The following is a 26,538-nucleotide window of genomic DNA, read 5'->3' as shown; positions in this document are numbered from 1 at the left end:
AGGCCATGAGCTCATAAAATTGGTGTATTGGAATCTTGAAGAATGAGATCAACCCAGGCTTCCAGGATCTGAGATGCGTTTGTGCAGATAATGATTGACCACAGATCTGTGGAGCTGGAAGAGCTGAATAGCATGATGGTTGATGTACGCAGAGAAACATTAAGTGAAAGAAGCACCAGAAGAAGCCACAAATTAGTCTCTGTGGTGCCCCGAGGTAGAGGCCACTAGAAGAGACTGTATTAAACATAGGAGAAGACTCACTAGAGGAAGGAGGGATGACCTAACTGCCAACAAACTTATATTGACCCTACTGAGGCAAGCTCATTGGGAGCTCAAGAGAGTGACGGTTAAATCTAAGGAAGTTAAGTGCAAGGAAATAATATGTAATGGCCTGGATGAGGACCCTTTTGGAAATGCTTACCAAGTGGTTACGAGGAAATTTGGCAAATCACTACTTAGGTTGCCTAACGCACAGCTGAGGGAGGTTGTGAGGGAACTCTTCCCTAAAGATCAGCACTGGATGTGGAGGGAAATCATGGGTGGGGAGATCTCCCAGTTCACGATGGATGAGCTTTGATACCTGTAACTTGGAAAAGGGCCAGATTGGTCCTTATCCAAAAGGAAAATAAGGGATTTAAATCCTTGGCTCCAATCAATACTCTGGGCAAGCTTTTTGAAGCTTTAATAATGAGACAACTGGAGATAGAAATAGACAAGCACAGAGGATTATCTGATAACCAATTTGGTTTCGAAAACGAAGATCCACTGTAGATGCTACATCCAGAGTTATGGCGGTGGTGAATGTGGCGACACACAAGAGGAATACCTCTTGTAATAATGGTAGATATCCAGAACGCATTTAATAGTGTTTCTTGGAATGCGATTCTAGACCCTCTGATTAATAGGAAGGTTCCTTCTTACCTTGTCAAGATTGTGCAAGAGTACCTTACAGGTAGGGAGATGCTGGCAGTGTCGAAAGAGGGTGATGAGGTTGTTGTGGCCATGGAGGAGGGTACTCCATGGATCAATACTGGGCCACCTGCTTTGGAATGTGGCTTCTGACAACCTGTTAAGAATAAAAGTACCACTGGGTGTGGAATTGACAGCTTTTGCCAATGAGCTTGTGGTTATGGTTAGGGCTCATAGTGCCCAGGAGGTGAAGCAGGTTGCTGAGGAGACTTTTAGCTCTCTGGTTGGCAGCTAGAGGTCTCCCCACAAGACGAAGATGATCTTGATAGCGGGGCGGAGATGCATCCCTAGATTTATGGTAGTGCTAGATAGAGCAGAAATTGTCCCCTCTAGGAGGGCCAGATAAGTTTTCATCTGGCTCGACGGGTCAAGAGGGTTCGTGATGCATGTGGCTGAAGTTTGTGGTGAGGGTCACCTCAGCGGTTACCAAGTTAATGGCAAACATTGGGGGCCCTAGATACTTGAAGAGGAAGATAATAGCTACCATGGTCACCTCTATATTAATGTATGTGGCCCCAATATGGCACGGTGTTCTTAGTGTAAAATGCAACTGGTAGAAGATGCATAGCATCTACAGGCAACTGGTGCTTAGTATGTCGCAGGCTTACAGGACTGTTTCCCTGGAAACGGCACTGGTGATTGCCAGAATGCCATGAGTTGATCTACTAGCCGCAGAGTGCTTTGTTAGATATGGAGGTAGTGACCCCACAGAGGCCAGAAGTGACCGGCTAGGTAAATGACAAGAGAGGTGGGATAATGTGGAGACCGGCAGATGGATGTACCGTCTTGTTCCTTGCATTAAGACCTGGATTGGCAATGGGAGGTAGACCACTGGATGGTCCAGTGGCTTACAGACCATGGTTCATTTGGGGTTTACCTCCACTCTAGAGGACTCTGCACAACAGCTAGATGTCAATACTGCAAAGGTGTGGATGATGTTGTACACACCTTCATGAGCTGTCCAAGATGAGAAGCAGAAAGGCCGTTTGATCGATATAGCTCACCTGAAGAGGTTAGAAGAGTCATGATCAGCTCAGCAGAGGGTTGGAGAAAATGTTTGAGATGGTATTACCAGGTGCTCAAGAATAAGCTAGAGCATAGGGTGGTGCTTGGTCTGGAAGTTTGAGTGGAAGGCCAGCTTTCATGATGGGGGGGTGAATGGTGGGAGTAAGAGGATTGCCATTGCTGGGTGCCCCCGGGGGACACTGGAAATCCTCATGGAAGGGCAGCACAAGAAGTACCTAATGGTACTTGCAGAGGCAATGCCATACCTTAGGGTTCTTTCTGTCACCGCATCGTTAGAGGGAAAGGGTTTTTAGTGGGTCCCTGTTTCAGCAAGAAACCCCACAGACCCAGTAGTATGGGCTAAAGATTTCCCCTCTTCCAATGTAAAAATAAAATAAAAAAGTTACTACATTCAGCGCTTTGGATGACTACAGAAATTTCTTATGAAACATAAAAAAAAACATTATTTCTTATAATAAAATAAATAATATGTTCAAGTCAGCAACTGGAAAAATAAAATTAAGGAATAAAAGTGAGTTACAGACTGAAGGATATTGGCAGTTGTGATGAAACTGGTTTATCTTTTTTACCTTTACTTAGCAAAACAATCTGTTTCAAAAATTAAAACCGTATTAGAGACAAACAATACAAAGAATGACTGACCTGTTATGTTTGGCGATTTTGCAGATGATACATTACTTAAATTTTTAGTAATAGGTAAATCTTAGAAGCCTCGCCATTTCCAAACTGTTGTTCATTTACCTCTGGAATGGCACGTAAACAAGAAGGCTTGGATGATGTCTAACTTAATGGAAAAATGACTATCTAATTTAAATAGTAAAAATGGTTAGTGAAAATAGAAATATTCTACTGTTTTTAGACAATGTATCATGTCAAACACAACTAGTGTAACTCAACCAATGGATCAGGGAGTTATTAAAAACTAAAAAATTCATTATCAGAAACCACCTTGCAGTCGCTAGTTGCTAATATGGATTCGTGTGTATCCATTCAAGAATTAACACATAAAATTACTGTTCTGGATGCACTAAGGTGGCTTTCTTCTTCATACAAATTACAAGTAGTTGTGTAAAAAAGCATTAAAAGGAGCTGGTTTCTGTACAGAAACTGTGATAATGTTTCTGATAGTTGTACAGTAGTATTACGCAAAGTTAAAATTTTATGGCAAGAAAGTGGTAAGTAAACATCGTCCATGTTGAAGAAGACGTGGCTACTGAAAATGATTTAGTAACCGAAGGATTTCAGTCTATTGATGAAATTATTTTGTTTGAAACTAGCAAGACTAATGAAATTGCAGAAGAAGATACAGAAAATAGAATTAAGAGTTTTGGAGAAGCATTAATTATGCTCAGATGGCTGGAAGAATTCACGATTTGTACAGAGCGATGATTTGCAACAGAATATATTAACTGCTAAAAATATTATTGAAAATAAAAGTTCCAAGAGTAAGTTTAATTTATTAAAGCAGAAAACAGTACTTAACTAAAATAATTTATAAAATTATTTTATTTTAGAATCAGTGTTAGCTCTTGTGTTTAAGCTAAGGGTGATTCTTTTTTTTTAAAGGTACATTAAGAAGAACTAAAGGTAAAGGTAACTAACATGAACATAGAAATAACCATTTTATAATTGTGAAATATCTCTGGTAAGTCAAATTTTATGCAGTAAACACTATAATATATATTCTCTAAAAATAAACTATTTCAGTTTTACAATTATGAAAAACTAGCAAATAATGAAGTCTGTACACAGTACAAAAGTTTCTGGAATATTCCCAACACATATCTTTGTCTAACTTCAGTTTATATTCATTCCACAGGACCTCGCTATAAATTAGCTTGATCTTTAACGAAACTCTGCAAAACGGAAACCTCTTCAAAACAGTTTTCTTACTTGGTCGATTCTGTTTTGGGGAGGTTATCTGTATAATAAACTTGACAATTCTATATCACACCTCTCGGTATAGTAATCTATGTTTACTAATCATCTTAAATAGATTCAAAAAAAAGAAGTTCTAGATTCAATCTGTTAACTTTTTATGTCTGTTAAAGCCTTACTTCTTACAAGCATTTCATTTTATTATTATTTTTATTACAGGAGTAGTTTAGTGACAGTCTGTAATTGTAAACGTTTTTTTGAGAACTGAGGAGATTTTAAATAGGAAAAATTACACTCCAAAGATAAAGATATATTTTCCAATTTTACTGTTATCACCATTGTTTACTACTTGCAACATTATGAAAGTATAATACTATAACACTGTTTTAATCCTAAAACAGAATAAGTTTACTTATAAAAATATTTTTTTTTCATTTACTTATTGCTTTTTATTACTTTTTTCTTCTTGTACATGTTTAGCACTTTTGCAAAGATCTCTGTTTCATCCAAATGTATGAACATACACATGGTAATACATTATTAAAACATATTCAAACAATTTTTTTTTAATATGGAGAAGAAATTTTTATCATCTCAATTACCGATATAAAATAAAATATGAAATAGATGAATAAATATCATTTAATAAACTACTCATTAACTTTCATGCATCCTGACAAAGCAGAGATCTCTACAAAAGCACTAAACTTACAGAAAAAGTAATTGGTAAGTAAATAAAAAAATTATTTTTATAAGTAACGAATAATAAGAGGGTTGCTTTTTTTTCAACCTCTGATCATGCATCTAAGTAAACAAGAAATAGGTGGAAGCCAAGTCTGTATGTCATGTGATTGCATCACCCCCCCACAACCTCTGCCACTGCCAGCTCCATTGCATCAGTCTGAGCCAAGCTACAAGCAATTGAACATGGCTGCTACAATCAATGCTCCTGTCAAGTGTGAGTTGCGAAGTGTGATGTGTTTTCTGCAAGCACAATAATGTAGCACTGATGAAACCCATCGCAGAATGAGCCTAGTGTATGGTGAAAACTTTATGAGTGGTGGTAGTGTATAGGAATAGTGTAGAAAATTTAAAGAAGAACGAATGGATGTCCATGATGAAGGTGGGCAAGGACACAAGTCTGTCGCTACTGTACACCTGGTTGAGCGTTTTGACAATTTTGTCCATGACAAAAGAAGGTTTACAAAGTGAACTTTTTGCAGAAATCCCAGAAATTTCAAGGTCTTCTCTGTGCACAATTGTGACTAAAGATCTAGGACATTAGAGACTGTGTGCATGTTGAGTCCCAAAAATGTTGAGTGATGATCACAAAACACAGCGAATGGCCTCAGCCTTAATGTTTCTCATGCGTAACAATAATCAGGGGAAATAGTTTTTGAAGTCTATCATTACTGACAATGAGACTTGGATCTAGTATATCAATCCAGAAACCAAAGAACAGCCTAAGCAGTAGATGCACACTTCTCAAAAAGTTCAGACACTCAGCAACAGGAAAGCAATGGTTACAGTTTTTTTGGGAACAACCAAACAAGGATGCCTTTATACCTTGTTGGTTGCCTTTATAGAACAGAGGATAATAATAACAAAGGAAGTGTATTGTGAATCTTAACATCGCCTCTGCAGAGTGATCCAGAACAAATGAAGAGGCATGCTCTCGTCTGGCGTGGTTTTGATCCATAACACGCACAACCGCACTCTGCCAACATGATGCAAGACCTTCTCATACAATTCAAGTGGGAAGTTTTCGACCATCCACTGTATAGTACAGACCTAGCACCTAGCGATTTTCACCTCTTTCAAGAACTGAAGACATGGTTGGGTGGACAACAGTTCACTACCAATGTAGAATTTCAGGAGGCTGTCAAGGCATACCTTACCTCACTGGCGGCAAACTTTTTTGAAGAGGGCATCGGAAAGCTGGTGTCACGGTACGACAAATGCTTCAATCGTTTTGGCGATTATGTAGAAAAATAAGTTAAATCTAATCAACTTTTAGTAATAAAATCATTTTATGTCAATGTGTCTTTTTATAGCCCATCAGAGGTTGAAAAAAAAACAGCCCTCGTATATGCATTGGACTGTCATTCTGATACTTAAGTATTTTTAGGTGAAAAAAATTAATTGAAAAATTATAGTAAAGAATAATATAATTTCCCACATTTCATACTGCCTTAGCTCATGCTCAGTCCCTCACCATTATCTTCATTAATTTTAAGTAATTTTCTGGTTAATGTTCTCTTCATTAGTTTTACTTCATTCTTTTCATTAATTTTCTTGCAGTTATTAAGACGCAAATTTCCCACCTTTGCACATCTTTGTAGACTTTTTTTATGTACACAGTATTCTTTTAAACCAATTTGTATTTGAAATGCAATAAATATACAAAATAATATTTAAAAAAATATTTCAATTATTTGCATTAACAAAATTAATGCTTTTTCAATTTCAACTTTAGAAAACCTAAATTAAGGTTTATTAAGTTGCTGATAGATGTTGTAAGTTTTAGCACTTCTTCTACAAGCTGAATTACACTAACATTGAAAGAATAGAAAAAGTACTATACTTATATATAGAAGTAGTCATATTAGTTTGGTGAGAGTGATTATTCAACAAAATAATGTTATATAATCCCATTAACTTGTTCCTTAATGATGAATCTGACTTTCATCAAAATTTATTAAGCAATCTAAAAAAACCATTAAAAAACATTGTTTAAGTCTGTTCAAATGTATATTCAAGTGGTCTTTGTGATTTTGAGTGAACAGTTTCAGAACCCAACTGAAACCAATTTTGTGGTAATTCAGGTTATCATGGACAATGGATTAGACAATTCTGAAACAATATAAATATCAGCAATTTCCCAAATATTTATGCATCTGTCATTGCAAATGACATCATCAATGCAATTTTGCAAAGCATCATTGGAAATTTCCTCATATCTTTTACTATGATGACACTTGTTCAGTTATAAATTGTACAAAAATTAGTATAATTAACAAACTTTTTATGTTACTGTTTTATTATTCGTGAGTGAATTTCGGCCAATTTTACTTCTTCAGAAAATAAAAATATTATCATAGTATGATAGTGATAAGTGCGAGTTTAAGTAGAACTGACATTTTGAAAAAAAAACATAGAGGTAGTAATAATGAAGATAAGATTCTTTTCAACCAAATGATATTTTCTACATCATTGGGGTGCCAACTTCAACTCAGACAGTTTCAGTTTATTCTATTAAATAATTTTTCCACTGTTAATATTTGTCTCTTTAATTATTCAATGACCCTCAAAATATATCCTTTAGTATATTTAAAACTGAACAGTAACAAAACCAAAACACATCTGACCAAATCATAACATCAGAATATCAGTAATAAAAATTTGTTCACTACAACCTATTGATTTTTTTTGTAATAATCATATATATATATATATATATATATATTTGCAATCTAAAATACTACTTCTGACACACGAATTAAAAAAATTTTGTTAACTCATAACTTAATATCCACATTTTACGCCATGCCATGTCATCAGAGTTTGTAAAATGGAATACTTTTTTCTATTTAAATTCACATATTTTCCAACAAGTAATAATCTTCCAGACTTTATGTTTTAAATACATCCATTTAAAACATTTCTTTGTACTAAAATTTCCTATCAACAAAAAACCATTCTTAGATAGAGACTTGAACCCTCAAATGCCAACAATTAAGATTAATATTGTAAATAATTCATCTCTTACAGTTTTTATATTATTGTGTTTAAGACCGAGATGTGTAAATTTATCCATGAATCGAGAACCTTCTAAAACTGTTAGCGTTTTAATCTGGTTGTATTCTGCATATAAGTACCGTATATCTGCATAACTTTCATCAATACTAATTTCATCTAACTGTGTTATCTGCAAACAGAAAGTAATTATTAAAGAAAACTGAATGAATTTCATTCACTTAGATAAACAGATATAAATTCATAACAATCAAATTTACTGATATTAAACCAGAAATATTTAAAAACATGTCATGAAAAAATATATATCTGAAATACTATGACCTAAATTTTACAAAATCTTAGATTAAATTCTAAAAGAAAACTTTTTAATACAGATATAACATAAATTCCACAAACAAATAACTACAAATATAATCATAATAATATTCTTTATTTTGTCCGACTTACATTATACCAAAGGCATACAGACTTCAGCCGTATTAATACAACTGTAATTATCACTTATATAATATAGATTTAAAAGAAATATCATAACTACTTTAACAACAAAATAGGATAAATTTATCCTAATTAATATTAATAAAAATGAACAACATCCATTAAAATGCAAGAGTTTAAAGAGCGATTTCACTTGCCTAATTAAGTGTGGTTCATAAAAAATATTATTTATTTATTTTTATTACTTAATTTTTTACAACTGTACTACCATATTAATTTCTTTCTGAGAGAAGGATTTCACGTTCATTTGACTTTCAATTTTTTTGGTCAACGTAGTTCCCTTTACAAGTCTTACGTTATTTGTTTATTTTGTTGTTTATGTATTACAAGTGTGAAGTTTCTTAATTGTATCTAATTCATTATTATTTATATGATTAAAATTATACTATCTGTTTACCACATTTTGAAAGTTTATTTTGTTTGGCTTGTCCTTGTGGTTTTCCTCAAAATTTTTTTTATAGTTTTTCATAACTTAAAAAAGTGTGTAATCTACCAGGTGTATAAATATGAAACTGGAATTTGCCCGTAAATGGCCCTAGCTGTCAATGTAGTTACCGTCAAACCACATCATTGGCACCATTGACAGCTGACAAAGATTTTCAACTCACAATAATACAAGTTTCATGCAACAGCATAGTTTAAATTAGCGTTGAACATGTCGAGTTTTGTACCTACAAACTACAATTTGCTAGCAGCATTGATTTTCTGCTACCATTTAAAGAATACTGCTGTAGAATTGCATCGAATGCTTATCAAAGCTTATGGTGAGTATGCTCTTGGTAAATCACAGTGCTTTGAATGGTTTAAAAAAATATTCAAAAGTGGCAATTTTGACGTGAGAAATGAAGAACGTGGAAGACCACTGAAAAAGTTTGAAGACAGCAAATTGCAAGCATTATTGGATGAGGATGACACTCAAATGCAACAACTCACGGATCAACTAAATGTAACACAAGAAGCCGTCTTCATATGTTTGAAAGCCATGAGAAAGATCCAGAAGCTGGGAAAATGGGTTCCACATGAACTGAATGAAAGACAGCAAGAAAACTGAAAAACCACTTGCAAAATGCTGCTCACCAAGTACAAAAGAAAGTCATTTCTCCATCGAATTGTGACAGGTGATGAAAAGTAGATATATTTGAAGAATCCTAAGCATCAAAGATCAAGGGTAACTCCAGGTGAACCATCGACATTGATTTCAAGGCCAAATCACTATGGAAAGAAGACAATGCTCTGTGTTTGGTGGGATCAGAAGGGTGTGATCTATAATGAGTTTCTAAAACCTGGTGTAACTATTAATACTGAATGCTACCGACAACAAATGATCGATTTGAATCAAGCATTGTGTGAAAAATGACCAGAATATCAATAAAGGCAACACAAAGTGATTTTGCTTCATGATAATGCACCATCACACACAGTAGAACCGGTCAAGTAAATGATTGAGGCGTTCAGTTAGGAAATACTTTCACACGCAACTTACTCAACAGGCTTGAGACTATATTTATTCGACTACTATTTATTTGCATTGATGGGACACTTGCTGAGCAGCGCTTTACTTCTTATGAAAATGTATAAAAATGGCTTGATGACTGGTTTGCCTCAAAAAAGCAACAGTTTTTTTGGCATGGCATTTAAAAATTATCAGAGAGATGGGAAAAATTTATAGCTAGCGATGGATAACATTTCAAATAAAATATTTATTATCAGTTTCATACTATAAATGAGTATTTTCTATACAAAAATTCCAGTTTCTATTTACACACCTGGTATTGCCCATGTTTTTTTCAAGTAACTACAGTCTTAACTGGTAGTTAACCTTAAAAAAACACACAATCAGCGAACAGTTATGTCTCCTTCCTCCTACTTTTTTTTTACTTTTACCTCTCTAGATTATATCATTCTTTGCTTCTCCGGCACACTTCCTGATTCTGAAAAATCACAACAACAAATATACAATAAAAATCTGAAACCAACTTACACTATTATAAGAAACATTAAGATGCACAGTGAATGGCGGTAAAGATTTTGGCAAAGCAGTTAAATTTCTGCTAGAACAATCAACAGCAATTGTAATTGTGTAGACACCACCAGCACTACCTTCTAACCGATAAGGGTCACATGAACAATTGTATCCATCACCTCGTGGGCATACTTTATCAACCTAGTTAGAATAAAAAATACAACAAATTAAAAATTACTAACTTTAACAATAATAACTTAATTTTAGAAATATGCTAACAAATTTATTATAAGTTTTACACAATACAAAAAGTATTGCTGTAAGATTTTTCCTTGCTAAGTGGCATGTCACAACACAAACTCATTCATTAATGTACAATTTATCTTTACATACCCATATACCACCATTTTAAGCTTTTCTAACTTTTATTCAAGTTCAGAGATCAGGAAAAATACACAATTTTCTACCTTACATTTAAACACAAAAAAAACTTGTAAAAGTAAGTCTGTTTCCATAACAGGTGTGCATCTCCGAGATATGATGCCCATTCATAACTTTTTCTTAACAATTATCAGTAGTGTAACTTAATAAATACATTAGATACATTCGCTTTCTGGTAAAGTGTTGTTTAAACCATTTTTTAGATTCCTTATACTAGAATTTCAGTGCCAGCAAATTGAAAGATTTTGTATTTATCTGAACACTGTACAAAATTCTAAACAAGTATCTTAGGGACTTACATTTGTATACTATGATGTCAGATCATGTGGACTCATGTAACAGCTGTTCTAGTCTCTGTGCTGGACCACAAATACCATCATGATAGATAAATATTGTTTTTTGTTAGAATAATGGGTATCAGTTAGTGGGTTACTGATATTGCTGTACTTTCTAACTATGTCTATGAAGAATATCATACAATAATCAATATTTATTTATAACAATTTTCAAATTATTTATTTTCCCCTATTTCCAGCACCCTAGCTAAAAACTTTCTATAATACGTAGAACAAACACACAAACTCTCCAGTAACAAACATACTCAAAAAATATACTGGCATTGATATGTTGATAACATTATTACCCTGTACAACATAATAATGTTACAAGGTACAAGGTATAATGTTATTATACCTTATTCTACTAAGGCAATACAAGGCACACACATGAACTAAATTAAACAAACACAACAAATTAAACTTTCAGGCTGAATCTAAGCACAATAAACATATACATTTTCATGATGTCAGAGTTACAAAAAGCAACTAGTAAAAATCATACTTTCAAAATACACTAAAAACCAATAAAAATAGACACTTTCAATCAGAACATCTTAAAATCACTCAACTTCAACATAAATTACCTACTTTTAGAAGTATGATCAACCCATGTCCACTTGGAAACCAAATGGAACTAAATACTATGAAATACAATACACTCAAATGGACATAGTACTCTCATTGACACACTCTGTACAAAATAAATAAAAATCAAAACAATAAACAAATGTTTTATCATACAATTTAATGCATTATTGTTAAAAAAAATTAAATTTCAAATTAATATCATCACCAACTGTTACAGGCAAAAACATAGAAAAAAAATAAATCACATTTATAAATATGATATATATATATAACTGTTTTTTTTTCGACACTGGTCACTGTAGGACCACATAGAAAAGTTCATTTCTGGCTAGTTTTTTGCTCTCCAATACTCCTTTATTCTTTCACTACACCACTTCCTTCATTCTTCTGGCCACTTTAGGTTAGCACATTCTTTCTTTTCCTTCTGGATCCCTTCAAATTCTAAGATTTATTCCTAAGCACCTTTCTGTCTTTTAAATCCATCATGTTTAGGTTTGCTACTTTTAGGTCCTCGTTAACTTGCTTGAGCCATTTAATGTTCATCTTGTCACCATTACACTTGTCAAAAAGTCTGTTGAATCTATTCTTGTCAGATTTTCATAGAATGCCACCAGTTTTTGCTTACTATTGCTTCCATGATTCTATCTAACTCCCAGTAAAGTTCTTCATTCTTTCTTAAGTTCCAACCATTGTAGTTTTCCTGAGTCCTAGTATTTTTCTTAATATCCTTATTTCAGCTCTAGTGTGTGCTTGTTTATAAACATATATTTTCTATATTTGTCAAATGGTAAGTAGTTTAAAACAAAGATATAACGAACACTTAACCCTCCACAATAACACAGATCCACATTTACTAAATACTTCATAAATACAAATTAAAAATTCACCAATGAATAAATAAATGACAATGAATAAATATTCTACACGTGCACACACACAAACAAAATAGGACCACACCTTGAAATCTCACACTAAATAGGATCATAATTGAAATCACAAAATAAATTAACATAAAAATAAAAAATACAAATGTGATACTACATGACAAACAAAATTTAATTCACACATGCATTTTTAATACATGTCTGCCTAATTAAAAAAAAACTTCCAGCACTGACATTAGCTGATGCCATTGTCAAAACAGCAGCACCAGTCAACCAGTACGGTTGTAAAAATGACTGAAAAATTTTTAATCAAGTTTTTTTTTTATTTTACAATTTGGTTCAATGCTACTGCACTGTACATACTTGTTACTTTATAACTGTATGCACTATTGCAGTTTAAAAAGTAATAACTTACCTTAGCCTTTTCTGTAATTTTTTCAAATGATACCCGTTCTATAGAATCAAACCAGTGAAATGAGGATGGATGTACACAAAATGTTGACTTCTGATTAAGAAAATGAACACTATTTTCTGATTTAGAATCGTGATATTTAGAAAGCATGTCACTAAGACTTCGGCAAGACAACAATGGATTATCTGAAAATGGATTTATATAAAAGATATTTTAAAACATAAAAAGTATAATTTTTTTTATTTACACATATTCATAAATAAATAGCATCTTGTATTCCTCCAGGTAAATTTCTTATCTACATGGAAAGAACTCTCTCAATTAAAATTTCACATACATATTCAAAATGTATCTTCTTTAATTCTATTTTCTTGCAATTATTTAACATACTAACTGTGATTCTGGATCCTGGGATGTACTTAACTGGATGTAAATGCATCCAGTTGTCCTTGTTATGTTTAAAGTTTATAAATGTACTACTTATGTAGTTTATATTAATATATTTTTCCAAAACATATGCCAAATATTGATTCTCAATGTTTTAAGTAAGCACAAGATCTAAATAGTCCTACACACTGCATGTATGAATCTTATTACTTCCAAGCAGTAAAACCTTTTTGAGATATGTACATAGAAACTACAACTACATGCAAGTAGTGACATTTGAAATAAATATTTTAGATGTTTGTTTAAATTAAAATTTTGTGACCATATTTTTATTTAAAGAAATAGAATAAATTAAGAATGTTGATCAGTGCATTTTACCTTTCTCTGGGGAGTATTTAAATAAACTTTTCTAGGATTTGAATACACTTTTTAATGATTTTTTTTAAAACAAGTTAGCCTACTTGTACTTTTTTAAGATAAATTTTTATCTTCTTAATTTTATAACTTAATTTCCATCAATATTTAAAGTACTTATTTTTAGACAAAAACAATTTTTAAAAAAGTGATGAGTTTTGGTTAATTTATACTATAAGTCACTTTCATAAAAAAAAAGTCCTATTTTTCATTATAACGTTGTTATTTTCTCCCCCTCTATGAATCATGAGATCTTGCCGATGGTGAGGGGGCTTGAGTGCTCAGTGAAACAGAGTAGCTGGACTGAAGTTGCAACCATGTCGGAGTGGTATCTGTTGAGAGCCAGACTAAGAAGTGATTCCTGAAAGAAGGCAGCAGCTCTTTCAAGTGCTGTTAAGGGTGTAGGTCAGGAAGTCCTAAACGGCCATATCAATATCACTCAATCTTCTGAGTACTGTGAAGCTGAAAGCAATTGAAAACCACAGCTTTTTTTTTCCAAGAAAATGTATAGTTCTCCTCTGCATTTTCATGTAACAAAGAAGGAGGCGCCTTCCTTGGTAAAATATTCCAGAGGTAAACTAAATATTCCATACCCTGTTCGGATCTCCAGGGACTGCTAAGGAAAGGGTCACCAGAAAATTAAAAAATAACATTCTATGAGTAGGAGCACAGAATTTTAAAAGTTTAAAAAAGGTTGGTAGGTTAGAAAACTTTTTTTGTCTTCAGTCATTTGACTGGTTTGATGCAGCTCTCCAAGATTTTATATCTAGTGTCAGTCATTTCATTTCGGTGTACCCCTACATCCTACATTCCTAACAATTTGTTTTACATATTCCAAATGTTGTCTGCCTGCACAATTTTTCCCATCTACCTGTCCCTCCAGTATCAAATCTACTATTCCAGGATGCCTTAAGATGTGGACTATAAGTCTGTCTCTTCTTTTAGCTATATTTTTAGAAATGCTTGTTTCTTCATCAATTTGCGCAAAACCTCTTCATTTGTCACTTTATCCACCCACCTGATTTTTTAATATTGTCCTTCAGCACCACATTTCAAAAGCTTCTCATCTTTTCTTCTCGGGTACTCCCAAGTTTCACTTCCATATAAAGCTACGCTCCAAACATATACTTTTAAAAATGTTTTCCTGATGTTTATATTAATTTTTGTTATAAGCAAATTATATTTCTGACTGAAAGCTCGTTTCGTTATATGGCATTTTATATTGCTCTTGCTTCATCCATTTTTAGTAATTCTACTTCTCAAATAACAAAATTCTTCTACCTCTGTAACCTCTTTTCATTCTAGTTTTATATTCAGTGGTTTGTCTACTTTATTTTACTTTCGTAAAATAAATACTTTTTTATTATTTTCGTTTTGTTCTTGTTTATTTTCATGCAGTAGTTCTTGCATAGGACTTCTTGCAACTTCACTTGCTAGGACAAACAATTTCTGTGATTGAAAATCAAACTGTACAGTTTGTCTCTAAATGCTTTAGAGTTTGTTTTTTTTTTTAAATTCCATTTCAAGTCGTCAGAAGATACTCAACTATCTTCTGCATATCCTACAACTCATACAGATCTGTTGCATTCTCACTTTAATCTGGATTCTTATATAACTAACATTTTTTTTAGGATCTCGCCCTATAATAAATTAAGCACATTTTTGAAATCAAAATTAATAAATACACTGATTACTACAATATTCATCTACATATTACGACAATTTTCTGAACATGAATTAACAAATAACCCATTGAAGAATGGTTAAAAGAGTTACTAACATTTTTTTCCAGATACTGCGCATACTCATTTTAGAGACAAATTCTAGATTTTTATTTTATAATTTAACTAAAAAATGTGTGAGAATTATGAAATCGATTCTTAATCCAGCTTCATCCTTTTATGAATGGTTTAAAAAGAAAATGGGTTAAACCAGAGATGTGTTTCATAGAATACTATAAGATCATTACTTCAACTGAATTTCAATCTTCTACCACTATAGACACAGAAGATACATACAGTTTAGGAAACACAACTATAATCTCATTCCACCTTTATTTTAAGGGAAAACATAAACGTTGAGTAAATATTACACTTAGTATAAATGGGTTAAGCGAGTGTTTCTCAACCTGTGGGGTAAACCCCTCCCCTCCCTTGGGAGAACATGATAACCCTAAATGGCAGATGCGAGCATATCAAAAAGAAAATATTTTTAAAGAGATTTATTAATTAACTGACAGGAAAGCAAAACAAAATACATTCTGGCATAATAAATAACAAACTACACATTTACACTTATAAATAGGATTGTATCAGTACTGCACAATGTATTTAATAATAATTAACTTATCAATGCTAAATTAAAAACAAGTTTAATAATTATTAGTGATACCCTTGGACCTGTCTTGCAAAGCAAAGTTTTTTGAACGAAGGTTTAATATTAGAAATAGACACTGAGCTCTTTTTCTATATTTAGCTGAGATCTAAATTTTGTCTTCAAAGCAGCCACCACAGAAAATCCAGTTTCGCAAAGGTAGGATGTTGAAAATGGTAACAGCATATGAAATGCTCTAGTTTTCAGTGCAGAAAACTGCCCCTGCCCAAAATTCAAAGAGTGATTTATTACTAAATTGTCTGATTTCACCACTTTTCTACATGTCTAAGTAGATTTCTTCTTCAGCAGTTGAGAGCCCTTTGGGAGTATTTTGAAATGGATCCCTAACCCACTTGTAACTTGCTACCAAGTTGTCATCAGCAAGAAAATACTTTTTAAAATTCTTTGCCAGCATGGCTAAATGATTTTCAAAGGCTACAAAAGCAACTTACACAAGTTGTTCTTCAGCCTTGTAAGTTTTAACACATTCATCCACATTTGCAAACATTTTTAGATTTCTTCCTTTAAATCTCTGCCACACAATTCCAATTTTCTACAAAAAGCATTAACTTTATCCCCTGTATCCAACATATGTGTATTTACTCCTTAAAGATTTAATTTCTCGAATATGTTGACCAAGTAGCTGAATTCCATCACATAAATAAACCATCTCGAAACTTTTCAGCTTCCGGTTGGTGTTCCTCTTCTAGAAAAATGCCGATTTTATCTCTACACAAATACATCGCAAAAATTTCCCATGTGGTAACCAACTTGCCTTGCAATAAAAATACTAACACTGAATGTACTGTACCCATGTCTTTGCAAAGTACAGAAAAGATTCTTGATTATAAGGGTCTCATTTTTATATAATTTACTATGGTTATAATCGTTAGCACAATATTCAGACCAGGACTCATTTCTTTGGAAGCCTTCTCTGTAGATCATGCAATGTGTCCGGACACACTGTGGAGATTTTTGTTTCACAAGTGCTTGTATACAGTGGAATCTTCCAGACATTGAATAAGCACCACACCACCATTGGTGCATATTCTGACACAATTTTTCCCCTCTATGTTTGCCTCGTTTATAAAATCATTTAAGATAGCAAATAATGCGATTGTTATTGCTTTCAGTTCTATTGGTTTGCAAAAAAGTAGTTCTTCTACTGCTGACATACCATCACAAAATCAAACATAGGCAATGAAATGAGCATCTTTATTGCTATCTGTAGCCTCATCAAGCTGAATTGAAAACAATTTGTCACACAACTTGCTGAAAATCTGATGCTGTACATCTTCAGCTATACCACTAATTCGACAGGCAACAGTATCATTTGAGAGGAATGGACTGCAACTGTTTGGCAAAATTATCTCCAAACATAGTTTACGATCTCAATTGATGCTGGCAAAATAAGCTCTTCACCAATGAAGTTTTTTACATCTGGTTATTTATATGAAACTTTGTAAGAGGCAGTAAAGCTTTTTCAATCACAGACAAAGTGATTTTTAAAAATTATGTTTGCTTTTCATATAATTTTAATTTGAACAATTCTCGGGGTTTGTTAACATACTCACTATGAAGCGTTTCCAAATGCCGTTTAAGTTTATTACTACATTTCATGTTATCTGCTGCCAAAATTTTTAAGCAAATGGCACACAGGGGCCTTTTCTTCTTCATTTACTTTAGTACTGGCAAACCAAAAATTTAAGTATTCTTAAGAATAGTTTCTTGATTTTATTTTCAGAACCACACTCTTCTGTGCACTTGTTGATGCTTCACTATCGATCGATGATCGATAACTAAAAAATTTATCCATGATTCTGTATAAATCTACTGCCATGAATATTTAATACCATGAATTGTAATTAACATGAAAATTACTACATACAAATTTACAATAGATTTGATAGCGATAGACGATTGACGTAGCGATTGACTTGACTGACACTGGCTGGAATTGAACAAGGTGCAGTAAATAAATATTCCGGAAATTCCATAAATATATATGTTCCAGAATATTTGAGACAAATCAGAACTTCTTGCAAAGCTGTGAGAATGTCTGATATGGTGGACGTAAGACAGAGAGCAATACAGAGGCGTTGATTCTGGTTTTGTCAATGCAGCAGATTGGTGTTGCCAAATTTCAATAAACTTACTTATTCTTGTCTTTTTTAAGGTTTGTAATTAAGGTTGTAGTGTAGCTTTAGTGTCAAAATACATTATTATTGCATACATTGTTATTGTATGAGAGGGGGATGCGATGAAAATTATGACTGAAAATTGGGTCGCAAATACTGAAAGGTTGAAAAACCTGCGTAAAGCAGGTAACTGGGGTGAGATTCAGTGGTTTTTAAAATTGACTGATAATAGTTTTGAAAATTGACACCCATTTTCAACTCATCAGATGAGTGAAAAAAAATCTCTTTGTAGCAGAAGTTTACAAACTACGGAAAACATACTTGTCACATTATAAATTTCTAGACCTTCTAGTCTAACCCACTGGGTTGGTCTAGTGGTGAACGCGTCTTCCCAAATCAGCTGATTTGGAAGTCGAGAGTTCCAGCATTCAAGTCTTAGTAAAGTCAGTTGTTTTTACACAGATTTGAATACTAGATTATGGATACCGGTGTTCATTGGTGGTTGGGTTTCAATTAACCACACATCTCAGGAATGATCGAACTGAGACTGTACAAGACTACACTTCATTTACACTCATACATATCCACATTCATCATCTGAAGTATTATCTGAATGGTAATTACCTGAGGTTAAACAGGAAAAATAAAGAAAGACCTTCTAGTCTAATTAAACTTTTTAAACCCTATTTAATAATACCCATTAGAGAATACTTATCAAATTAATTTTTCCATACTTTTCTTAAAGAACCCCTACAGAATAACTTTTCTAAATTTCCATTTTCTAGCTATGTTAGAAGTGGAGCTAATGATAAACATTTCAGCAGGAGCTTTTTCATTTAATATTTAAATAAAATATCACAAAAATTATATCACCCACTAACCTAAAACAAATGTAAAAAAATTAAAAATTATAATATTACACTAATATATCTAGAAGAAATAACTCAATTTTTAAAATAAAAAGAAACAAAGTAAAATAAAAATCTACCATAAAATAAAATAAAAAATACCACATGACATGAAAAATTACATTCCAACTATGAAGTTACCTCAGAAATTTGTGTCTACAACTTTCACTAAGTGTAGTATAAACAGTGAAAAAGGGTCATTCAGGTTCTACCAGATTTTTTTAGGTTTTTCAATAAATATAAATACATATATATAAACAAGAAGAAATGGACATTCTGCTTTATATATATATATTTTCTGAAAATTCAAATATTTCATTATTATCAGTTACCACTGTGTTAACTGGTCTTAATATGACACAGTAAAAAAAAAAAAAAAAAACAACACAGAACTTATTATTTTTAATAATAATAACAATATATATATATATACAATAATATACATAATAGTTATATATTATTTTATTTATATATATATATATATATATATATATATATATATATTTGTTAAATAACTCCATAATGAATATATCTAACTCCAATAAATATCATAATAATTTTACAACATTACACGACAACAAAAAACCTACTCACAATTATTTCATACAATACACATATACAAATAAAATAATAAAAAAAATTACTGATGTTTACCATAAAAATAAATATAAAAGTCTTCAAACCTAACTACATTTTAAAATATTTAAGAAATAATAAAAACAAAAATTATGGAAAAAATCTAAGTAGAATATATAAAATTAAATGTAATGAATGTATGTAATAATATACGAGGGACACTCAAAAAGTTATGTACCTATCTATCTTAGAAAGAGTGGTGGTGGGGAGATAGCGTCATTTTTATTTTTCAATATAGGTCCTATGCACTTCCACACACTTGCTCCATTTAGCCTGCACAGAGGTTATGCCAGAGTAAAAAAATGTTTATCTTGCTCCTCAAAATACCCTGAAATAGCTGCTTTCAATTCATCATCGTCATGAAAAGGTCTACACCAAAGGTTTTTCTTGAGGTTTCTGAACGGGAAAAATCAATGGGGGCCAAGTTCAGATTGTAGGGAGGGTAGTAAGTTCTTGAAATCCACACTCCTTCAAAGTTTTCTTTACAAGATGTGATGAGTGGACTGGAGCATTGTCATGCAAAAGCAAGACACCTTTGGTTAACTTCCCTTGCCGTTTTTGCTTTACTGCCGCCTGTACCTTCTGAAGACACTCAGCGTAGATATTACCAGTGATAGTCTCCTTGTTTTCTATATATTCAATCAACAAAATTCCCTCATTATCCTAAAAAATTGTGGCCATGATCTTCTCAGCTGATGGCTGGGTCTTGAATTTTTTGGGTGTTGGGATCCTTGTGTTTCTACTACATGGACTCTTGTTTGGTCTCAAGATCCCAATAATGAACCCATGTTTCATTACCAGTCACCAACCTGCTGAAAAAATCTGTAAGATTTCTTTCACACAACTCCAAGTTCTCCGCACTCAACTGTGCATGACATTGCTTCTGATGTGATGTGAGGTTTCGTGGGACCAAACAACAAATAATTTTTGAAAATGATGATTTACTTAAAGATACAGTAAGTTACATCAGTTGGTAACAACACTCACAACAACATAATTACATGACATCATTCACATAATTCCCGCTGACATTATGCTTCTTCACTTAAAATTTTTATCTATTTATTTAATCGTTTTTCATATAATTATAATATTAATCACCAACTGACGATGTGGGATAATCGTGAAAGTTAACTCTTGAAAGTTTATTAACTGTTTATACAACTGTGTATGGTGTTTTTCTTAAAAAATAACTTGACTTTACCTCTTCATTTGTCACTTTATCCACCCACCTGATTTTTAACATTCTCCGATAGCACCACATTTCAAAAGCTTCTAATCTTTTCTTCTCAGATACTCCGATTGTCCAAGTTTCACTTCCATATAAAGCGACACTCTAAACACATACTTTCAAAAATCTTTTCCTGACATTTAAATTAATTTTTGATGTAAACAAATTATATTTCTGACTGAAGGCTTGTTTCGCTTGTGCTATTCGGCATTTTATATCGCTCCTACTTCGTCCATCTTTAGTAATTCTACTTCCCAAATAACAAAATTCTACCTCCATAATCTTTTCTCCTCCTATTTTCACATTCAGTAGTCCACCTTTTTTATTTCTACTACATTTCATTACTTTTGTTTTGTTCTTGTTTATTTTCATGCAATAGTTCTTGCGTAGGACTTCATCTATGCCGTTCATTGTTTCTTCTAAATCCTTTTTACTCTCGGCTAGAATTACTATATCATCAGCAAATCGTAGCATCTTTATCTTTTCACCTTGTACTGTTACTCCGAATCTAAATTGTTCTTTAACATCATTAACTGCTAGTTCCATGTAAAGATTAACAGAGATAGGGAACATCCTTGTCAGACTCCCTTTCTTGTTACGGCTTCTTTCTTATGTTCTTCAATTATTACTGTTGCTGTTTGGTTCCTGTACATGCTAGCAATTGTTCTTCTATCTCTGTATTTGAACCCTAATTTTTTTAAAATGCTGAACATTTTATTCCAGTCTACGTTATCGAAAGCCTTTTCTAGGTCTATAAACGCCAAGTATGTTGGTTTGTTTTTCTTTAATCTTCCTTCTACTATTAATCTTAGGCCTAAAATTGCTTCCCTTGTCCCTATACTTTTCCTGAAACCAAATTGGTCTTCTCCTAACACTTCTTCCACTCTCCTCTCAATTCTTCTGTATAGAATTCTATTTAAGATTTTTGATGCATGACTAGTTAAACTAATTGTTCTGTATTCTTCACAATTATCTGCCCCTGCTTTCTTTGGTATCATGACTATAACACTTTTTTTGAAGTCTGACGGAAATTCCCCTTTTTCATAAATATTACACACCAGTTTGTATAATCTATCAATCGCTTCCTCACCTGCACTGCGCAGTAATTCTACAGGTATTGCGTCTATTCCAGGAGCCTTTCTGCCATTTAAATCTTTTAATGCTCTCTTAAATTCAGATCTCAGTATTGTTTCTCCCATTTCATCCTCCTCAACTTCCTCTTCTTCCTCTATAACACTATTTTCTAATTCATTTCCTCCGTATAACTCTTCAATATATTCCACCCATCTATCGACTTTACCTTTCGTATTATATATTGGTGTACCATCTTTGTTTAACACATTATTAGATTTTAATTTATGTACCCCAAAATTTTCCTTAACTTTCGTGTATGCTCCGTCTATTTTACCAATGTTCATTTATCTTTCCACTTCTGAACACTTTTCTTTAATCCACTCTTCTTTCACCAGTTTGCACTTCCTGTTTATAGCATTTCTTAATTGCCGATAGTTCCTTTTACTTTCTTCATCACTAGCATTCTTATATTTTCTACGTTCATCCATCAGCTGCAATATGTCGTCTGAAACCCAAGGTTTTCTACTAGTTCTCTTTATTCCACCTAAGTTTGCTTCTGCTGATTTAAGAATTTCCTTTTTAACATTCTCCCATTCTTCTTCTACATTTTCTACCTTATCTTTTTTACTCAGACCTCTTGCGATGTCCTCCTCAAAAATCTTCTTTACCTCCTCTTCCTCAAGCTTCTCTAAATTCCACAGATTCATCTGACACCTTTTCTTCAGGTTTTTAAACCCCAATCTACATTTCATTATCACCAAATTATGGTCGCTATCAATGTCTCCTCCAGGGTAATTTTTGCAGTCAACGAGTTGATTTCTAAATCTTTGCTTAACCATGATATAATCTATCTGATACCTTGCAGTATCGCCTGGCTTTTTCCAAGTGTATATTCTTCTATTATGATTTTTAAATTGGGTGTTCCAATCTCCAACTATTATTAAATTTTCATCTCCTTTTACGTGTTTAATTGCTTCATCAATCTCTTTGTATACACACTCTACCTCATCAACATCATGGGCGCTTGTAGGCATATAGATGTTAACAATCATTGTCGGTTTAGGTTTTGATTTTATCCTTATTACAATGATTCTATCGCTATGCGTTTTGAAATACTCTACTCTCTTCCCTATCTTCTTGTTCATTATGAAACCTACTCCCGCCTGCCCATTATTTGAAGCTGAGTTAATTATTCTAAAATCACCTGACCAAAAGTCGCCTTCCTCTTCGCACCGAACCTCACTAATTCCTACTACATCCACATTTATCCTATCCATTTCCCTTTTTAAATTTTCTAGCCTACCAACTTTTTTAAACTTCTAACATTCCACGCTCCGACTCGTAGAATGTTATTTTTTAATTTTCTGGTGACCCCTTCCTTAGTAGTCCCCACCCGGAGATCCGAACGGGGGACTAGTTTACCTCCGGAATATTTTACCAAGGAAGGCGCCTCCATCATTGCTATATAAAAATGCAGAGAGCCACATTTTCTTGGAAAAAAAGCAGCTGTAGTTTTCCATTGCTTTCAGCTGCGCAGTACTCACAGGACTGAGTGATGTTGATATGGCCGTTTAAGTCATTCTGACTCACGCTCCTAACAACTACTGAAAGAGCTGCTGCCCTCTTTCAGGAATCATTCCTTAGTCTGGCTCTCAACAGATATCTCTCCGATATGGTTGCACCTTCGGTCCAGCTACTCTGTATCCCTGAGCACTCAAGCCCCCTGACCAACGGCAAGGTCTCATGATTCATAGAGGAGGCTACCTAACCTTTTTTTTTGACTCTGCTCCCCTGGGCCGGTCGGCGACTGGTTGGTATTACGCCACCCAGGGGAGTGCCTGTTATACTCTAATGGGCCTCCCCACCTACCGGCTGTATGTCCGGCAAGGCAGGTCGGCCCACCAGTCAGGTCTTTTGAGTCTCATTTGCCCTTCTGTATCGCTACGCCATACCTTGGAAAGTCGTGACGCTTCGATGGGTCTTTTACACTTGTATAGACCTATTCTCCTTCGGAGTCCCCAGTGGATCCTTGGAACTGACACACCTAAGCATGCCAGCCCTCACCACTGGGGCTATCCACCCTACCCTAATCTATTCACTCAGAAGCCCAGTTTCCTCTCGTCTTCGTTTTTTACTGTTAAGATATTCCTGACAGTTCCTTCAATTCTTTTCCAATTGTCCTCACTATGTAGCATGTTACTCGTAATCTCCTCAGGTCTCATCATTGATAAATTTGTGTCCCGTCTATTTTGTATCCATCTGATGCATTCCTTGAAGGTATGGTCTGCATCGTCCTCAATGCCTACATACAGTTCATACAGGCCGGCGTTTGTCTTCTCCCAACTCTGTGAAGGTAATAATTAAAATTACCGTGGCCCGTAAAGTACTGGGACAAAAAGAAGTCCTCCTCCCCGTGTTTCCTATTGATCCAACTCTCAAGGTCAGAGATTAGCTGTTTTGTCCTGCTAGCAGGTCCTACCTCTCTCCACCTTTCTTTCCACCTAGTTATCAGCCTATGCTTCGCCTCCTGAGTTTCCAGTCCTTGCGATATCTCTACCCTGTAATGGGCCATTAAGTCGATTGGAGGTACTGCTGCCAAAACGCAAAGTGCCTCATAGGAGACTGTTCTGTCAGCGGAAACCACTCCCAGCAACAGCCTCCTATGCGTTCTCACAAGTCTATTTTTGTTTTTCTTGATTCGTAATGAAGTCCACCATACAGGCACTGCATACAATAAAGATGATACAACTGCCGATGCTGTCACCTTTCTTTTGGACGCTCTAGGAGCCTTCTTTGTTGACATGATCATATTTAACCCTTTTATCATGTTGTCCGCTTTATTGCATATACTTTTAATATGTTCAGAAAAGTCACAATTTCTCTGAAAGAGAATTCCCAGATATTTCAGGCAGCTTGTCTCCATTATTTCCTGTCCATTCACAACAATGTTCAGACGTTCTATAACTCTTCTACCAGTAAACGTGATGAACTTACATTTATTTATTAATTGATAACATAAGTCCCTTTTCTTGCAACCATTCTTGTATCTTTGCAAGCGCCATATTGGCCTTCTCCTGCACCTCCAATCCCGTCTTGCCGTGTACAAGGACTGCCAAATCATCCGCATAGGCTATTGTTTCCACACCAGGCGGATAGTCCAATTGTAGAACATCATCAAAGGTGAGGACCCACAAAAGAGGAGACCCAAAACCGAACCTTGGAGAACTCCACCGTATATATTGAATATCAATTCTCCTTCTTGTGAATTCACTGTACAAGTCCTTTCTGAAAGGTATTTCGCCACCTGTCTCCTCAAGTATGGGCTGATGTATTTTGCCTGTAATGCCCTATGAATCTGACTCCACTTTACTGTGCCGAAAGCATTTCTAACATCTAAGGAGACAAGAAGCGGAATTCTTCTAGTTCTCCATGTACCACTTTTTACCTCAAGGGTCCAATTTATTACCTTGTTGGCAGCTAATACGGTGGAGTGTCCCCTCCAAAAACCAAATTGTTTTGGGCTAATCCTCTCACCTTCTTCAACTTCTCTAGTAATTCTGGCTGCCAACATTTTTTCAACCGCCTTTCCCAGATTGTTCAATAGACTAAGTGGTCTATACTTCACTTGACCTTGTTCATCATTACTTTTTGGGAGGAAGACCACTCTGGCCTCCCTCCAACATCTGGGAAAAGAATCCCTTTCAAGTCCATAACTGGCCAAGTCCGTCATTTCCCAAGGCAACTTCTTTATTAAGCCTTTCAGTATAGCTGCTGGTATGCCATCGATGCCAGGGCTCTTCTTATTACCTAGCTGTCCAATTGCATAAGCCAACTCGGCAGGCGTAAATTGTCTAGGTTCAAACTCTGGTAAAATAACTCCAATTTCTTCTTCACATGGAAAAAGTTCTTTAAACTGAACCTCTGGTTGACGTTTACTGAGTGTTGGTAGACGCCTGCCAAATTTCTTCATTACTATTTTGTAGGCTTGGCCCCAGGGATCCTTGTTCAAGTCCTCAAACAATCTCATCCAATGATCCCTCTTCGACTTTTTGATGGACCTGTTTACCAATCTTCTCGTTTGAACATATGAGTGGACTGCCATGTCATATTTCTGACCACCTCTAACTCTAAGCCTTTGTTTTTTCTTCTAGCTTTTTGTAATGCTCTCCGGTAGCCCGCTATTTCATAGCCTAACCTAACCTAACCTAACCTAACCTTAATAACTTAAGAGAATAAGCAATGGGAGTATATTAGCAGTATAGTGATGCTCAATAAACATATAAAGCAGTGTCAGATAAATATCTGTGCTAATGTTATTCATTTAATAAATTTTTAAAACATATGCTACAATTAAGAATTCCACTGCAAAATAATAATATTTTGTCACTCTCTCAGAAATAATGTTATTACTGAAATTATAATAACAGTAATAATGTTATTAGCTAGAAATTGTAAAGCAGTTGAAATCAATCAGCTCTAAAACGTTTTTGGAGAGAATTTAATAAGTAATGGTGAAATGAGACAATAGCGTGATATGTTTAAAAATGAACAGAATAATGACCATAATGAAGAAGTGGAAAGCCAACTGCTGTAAATCAGTAACTGGTAAAGAAAATTGAAA

General features: G+C 34.0%; 1 protein-coding gene across 6 annotated transcripts in view; it reads right to left on the bottom strand.

The window, feature by feature from the left end:
- Positions 1 to 26,538, bottom strand: part of hfw (leucine-rich repeat domain-containing protein hfw) — a 107,422-nt gene that overhangs the window by 58,972 nt on the left and 21,912 nt on the right. For all 6 annotated transcript variants that reach the window (XM_075363960.1, XM_075363954.1, XM_075363958.1 and 3 more), the window contains 3 exons: positions 12,760 to 12,941; positions 10,112 to 10,294; positions 7,643 to 7,801 (listed from right to left, as the gene is read on the bottom strand). In XM_075363960.1, the coding sequence (XP_075220075.1) occupies positions 7,643 to 7,801; positions 10,112 to 10,294; positions 12,760 to 12,941 (524 nt within the window). The remainder of the gene's footprint in view (positions 1 to 7,642; positions 7,802 to 10,111; positions 10,295 to 12,759; positions 12,942 to 26,538) is intronic.

This window comes from Lycorma delicatula, chromosome 4 (genome assembly GCF_047948215.1).
Source record: "Lycorma delicatula isolate Av1 chromosome 4, ASM4794821v1, whole genome shotgun sequence".
NCBI classification, from domain to species: Eukaryota; Metazoa; Arthropoda; class Insecta; order Hemiptera; family Fulgoridae; genus Lycorma; species Lycorma delicatula.
Note: the sequence above shows the minus strand (reverse complement) of the source record. Positions and strands in the feature narration are given on the sequence as shown.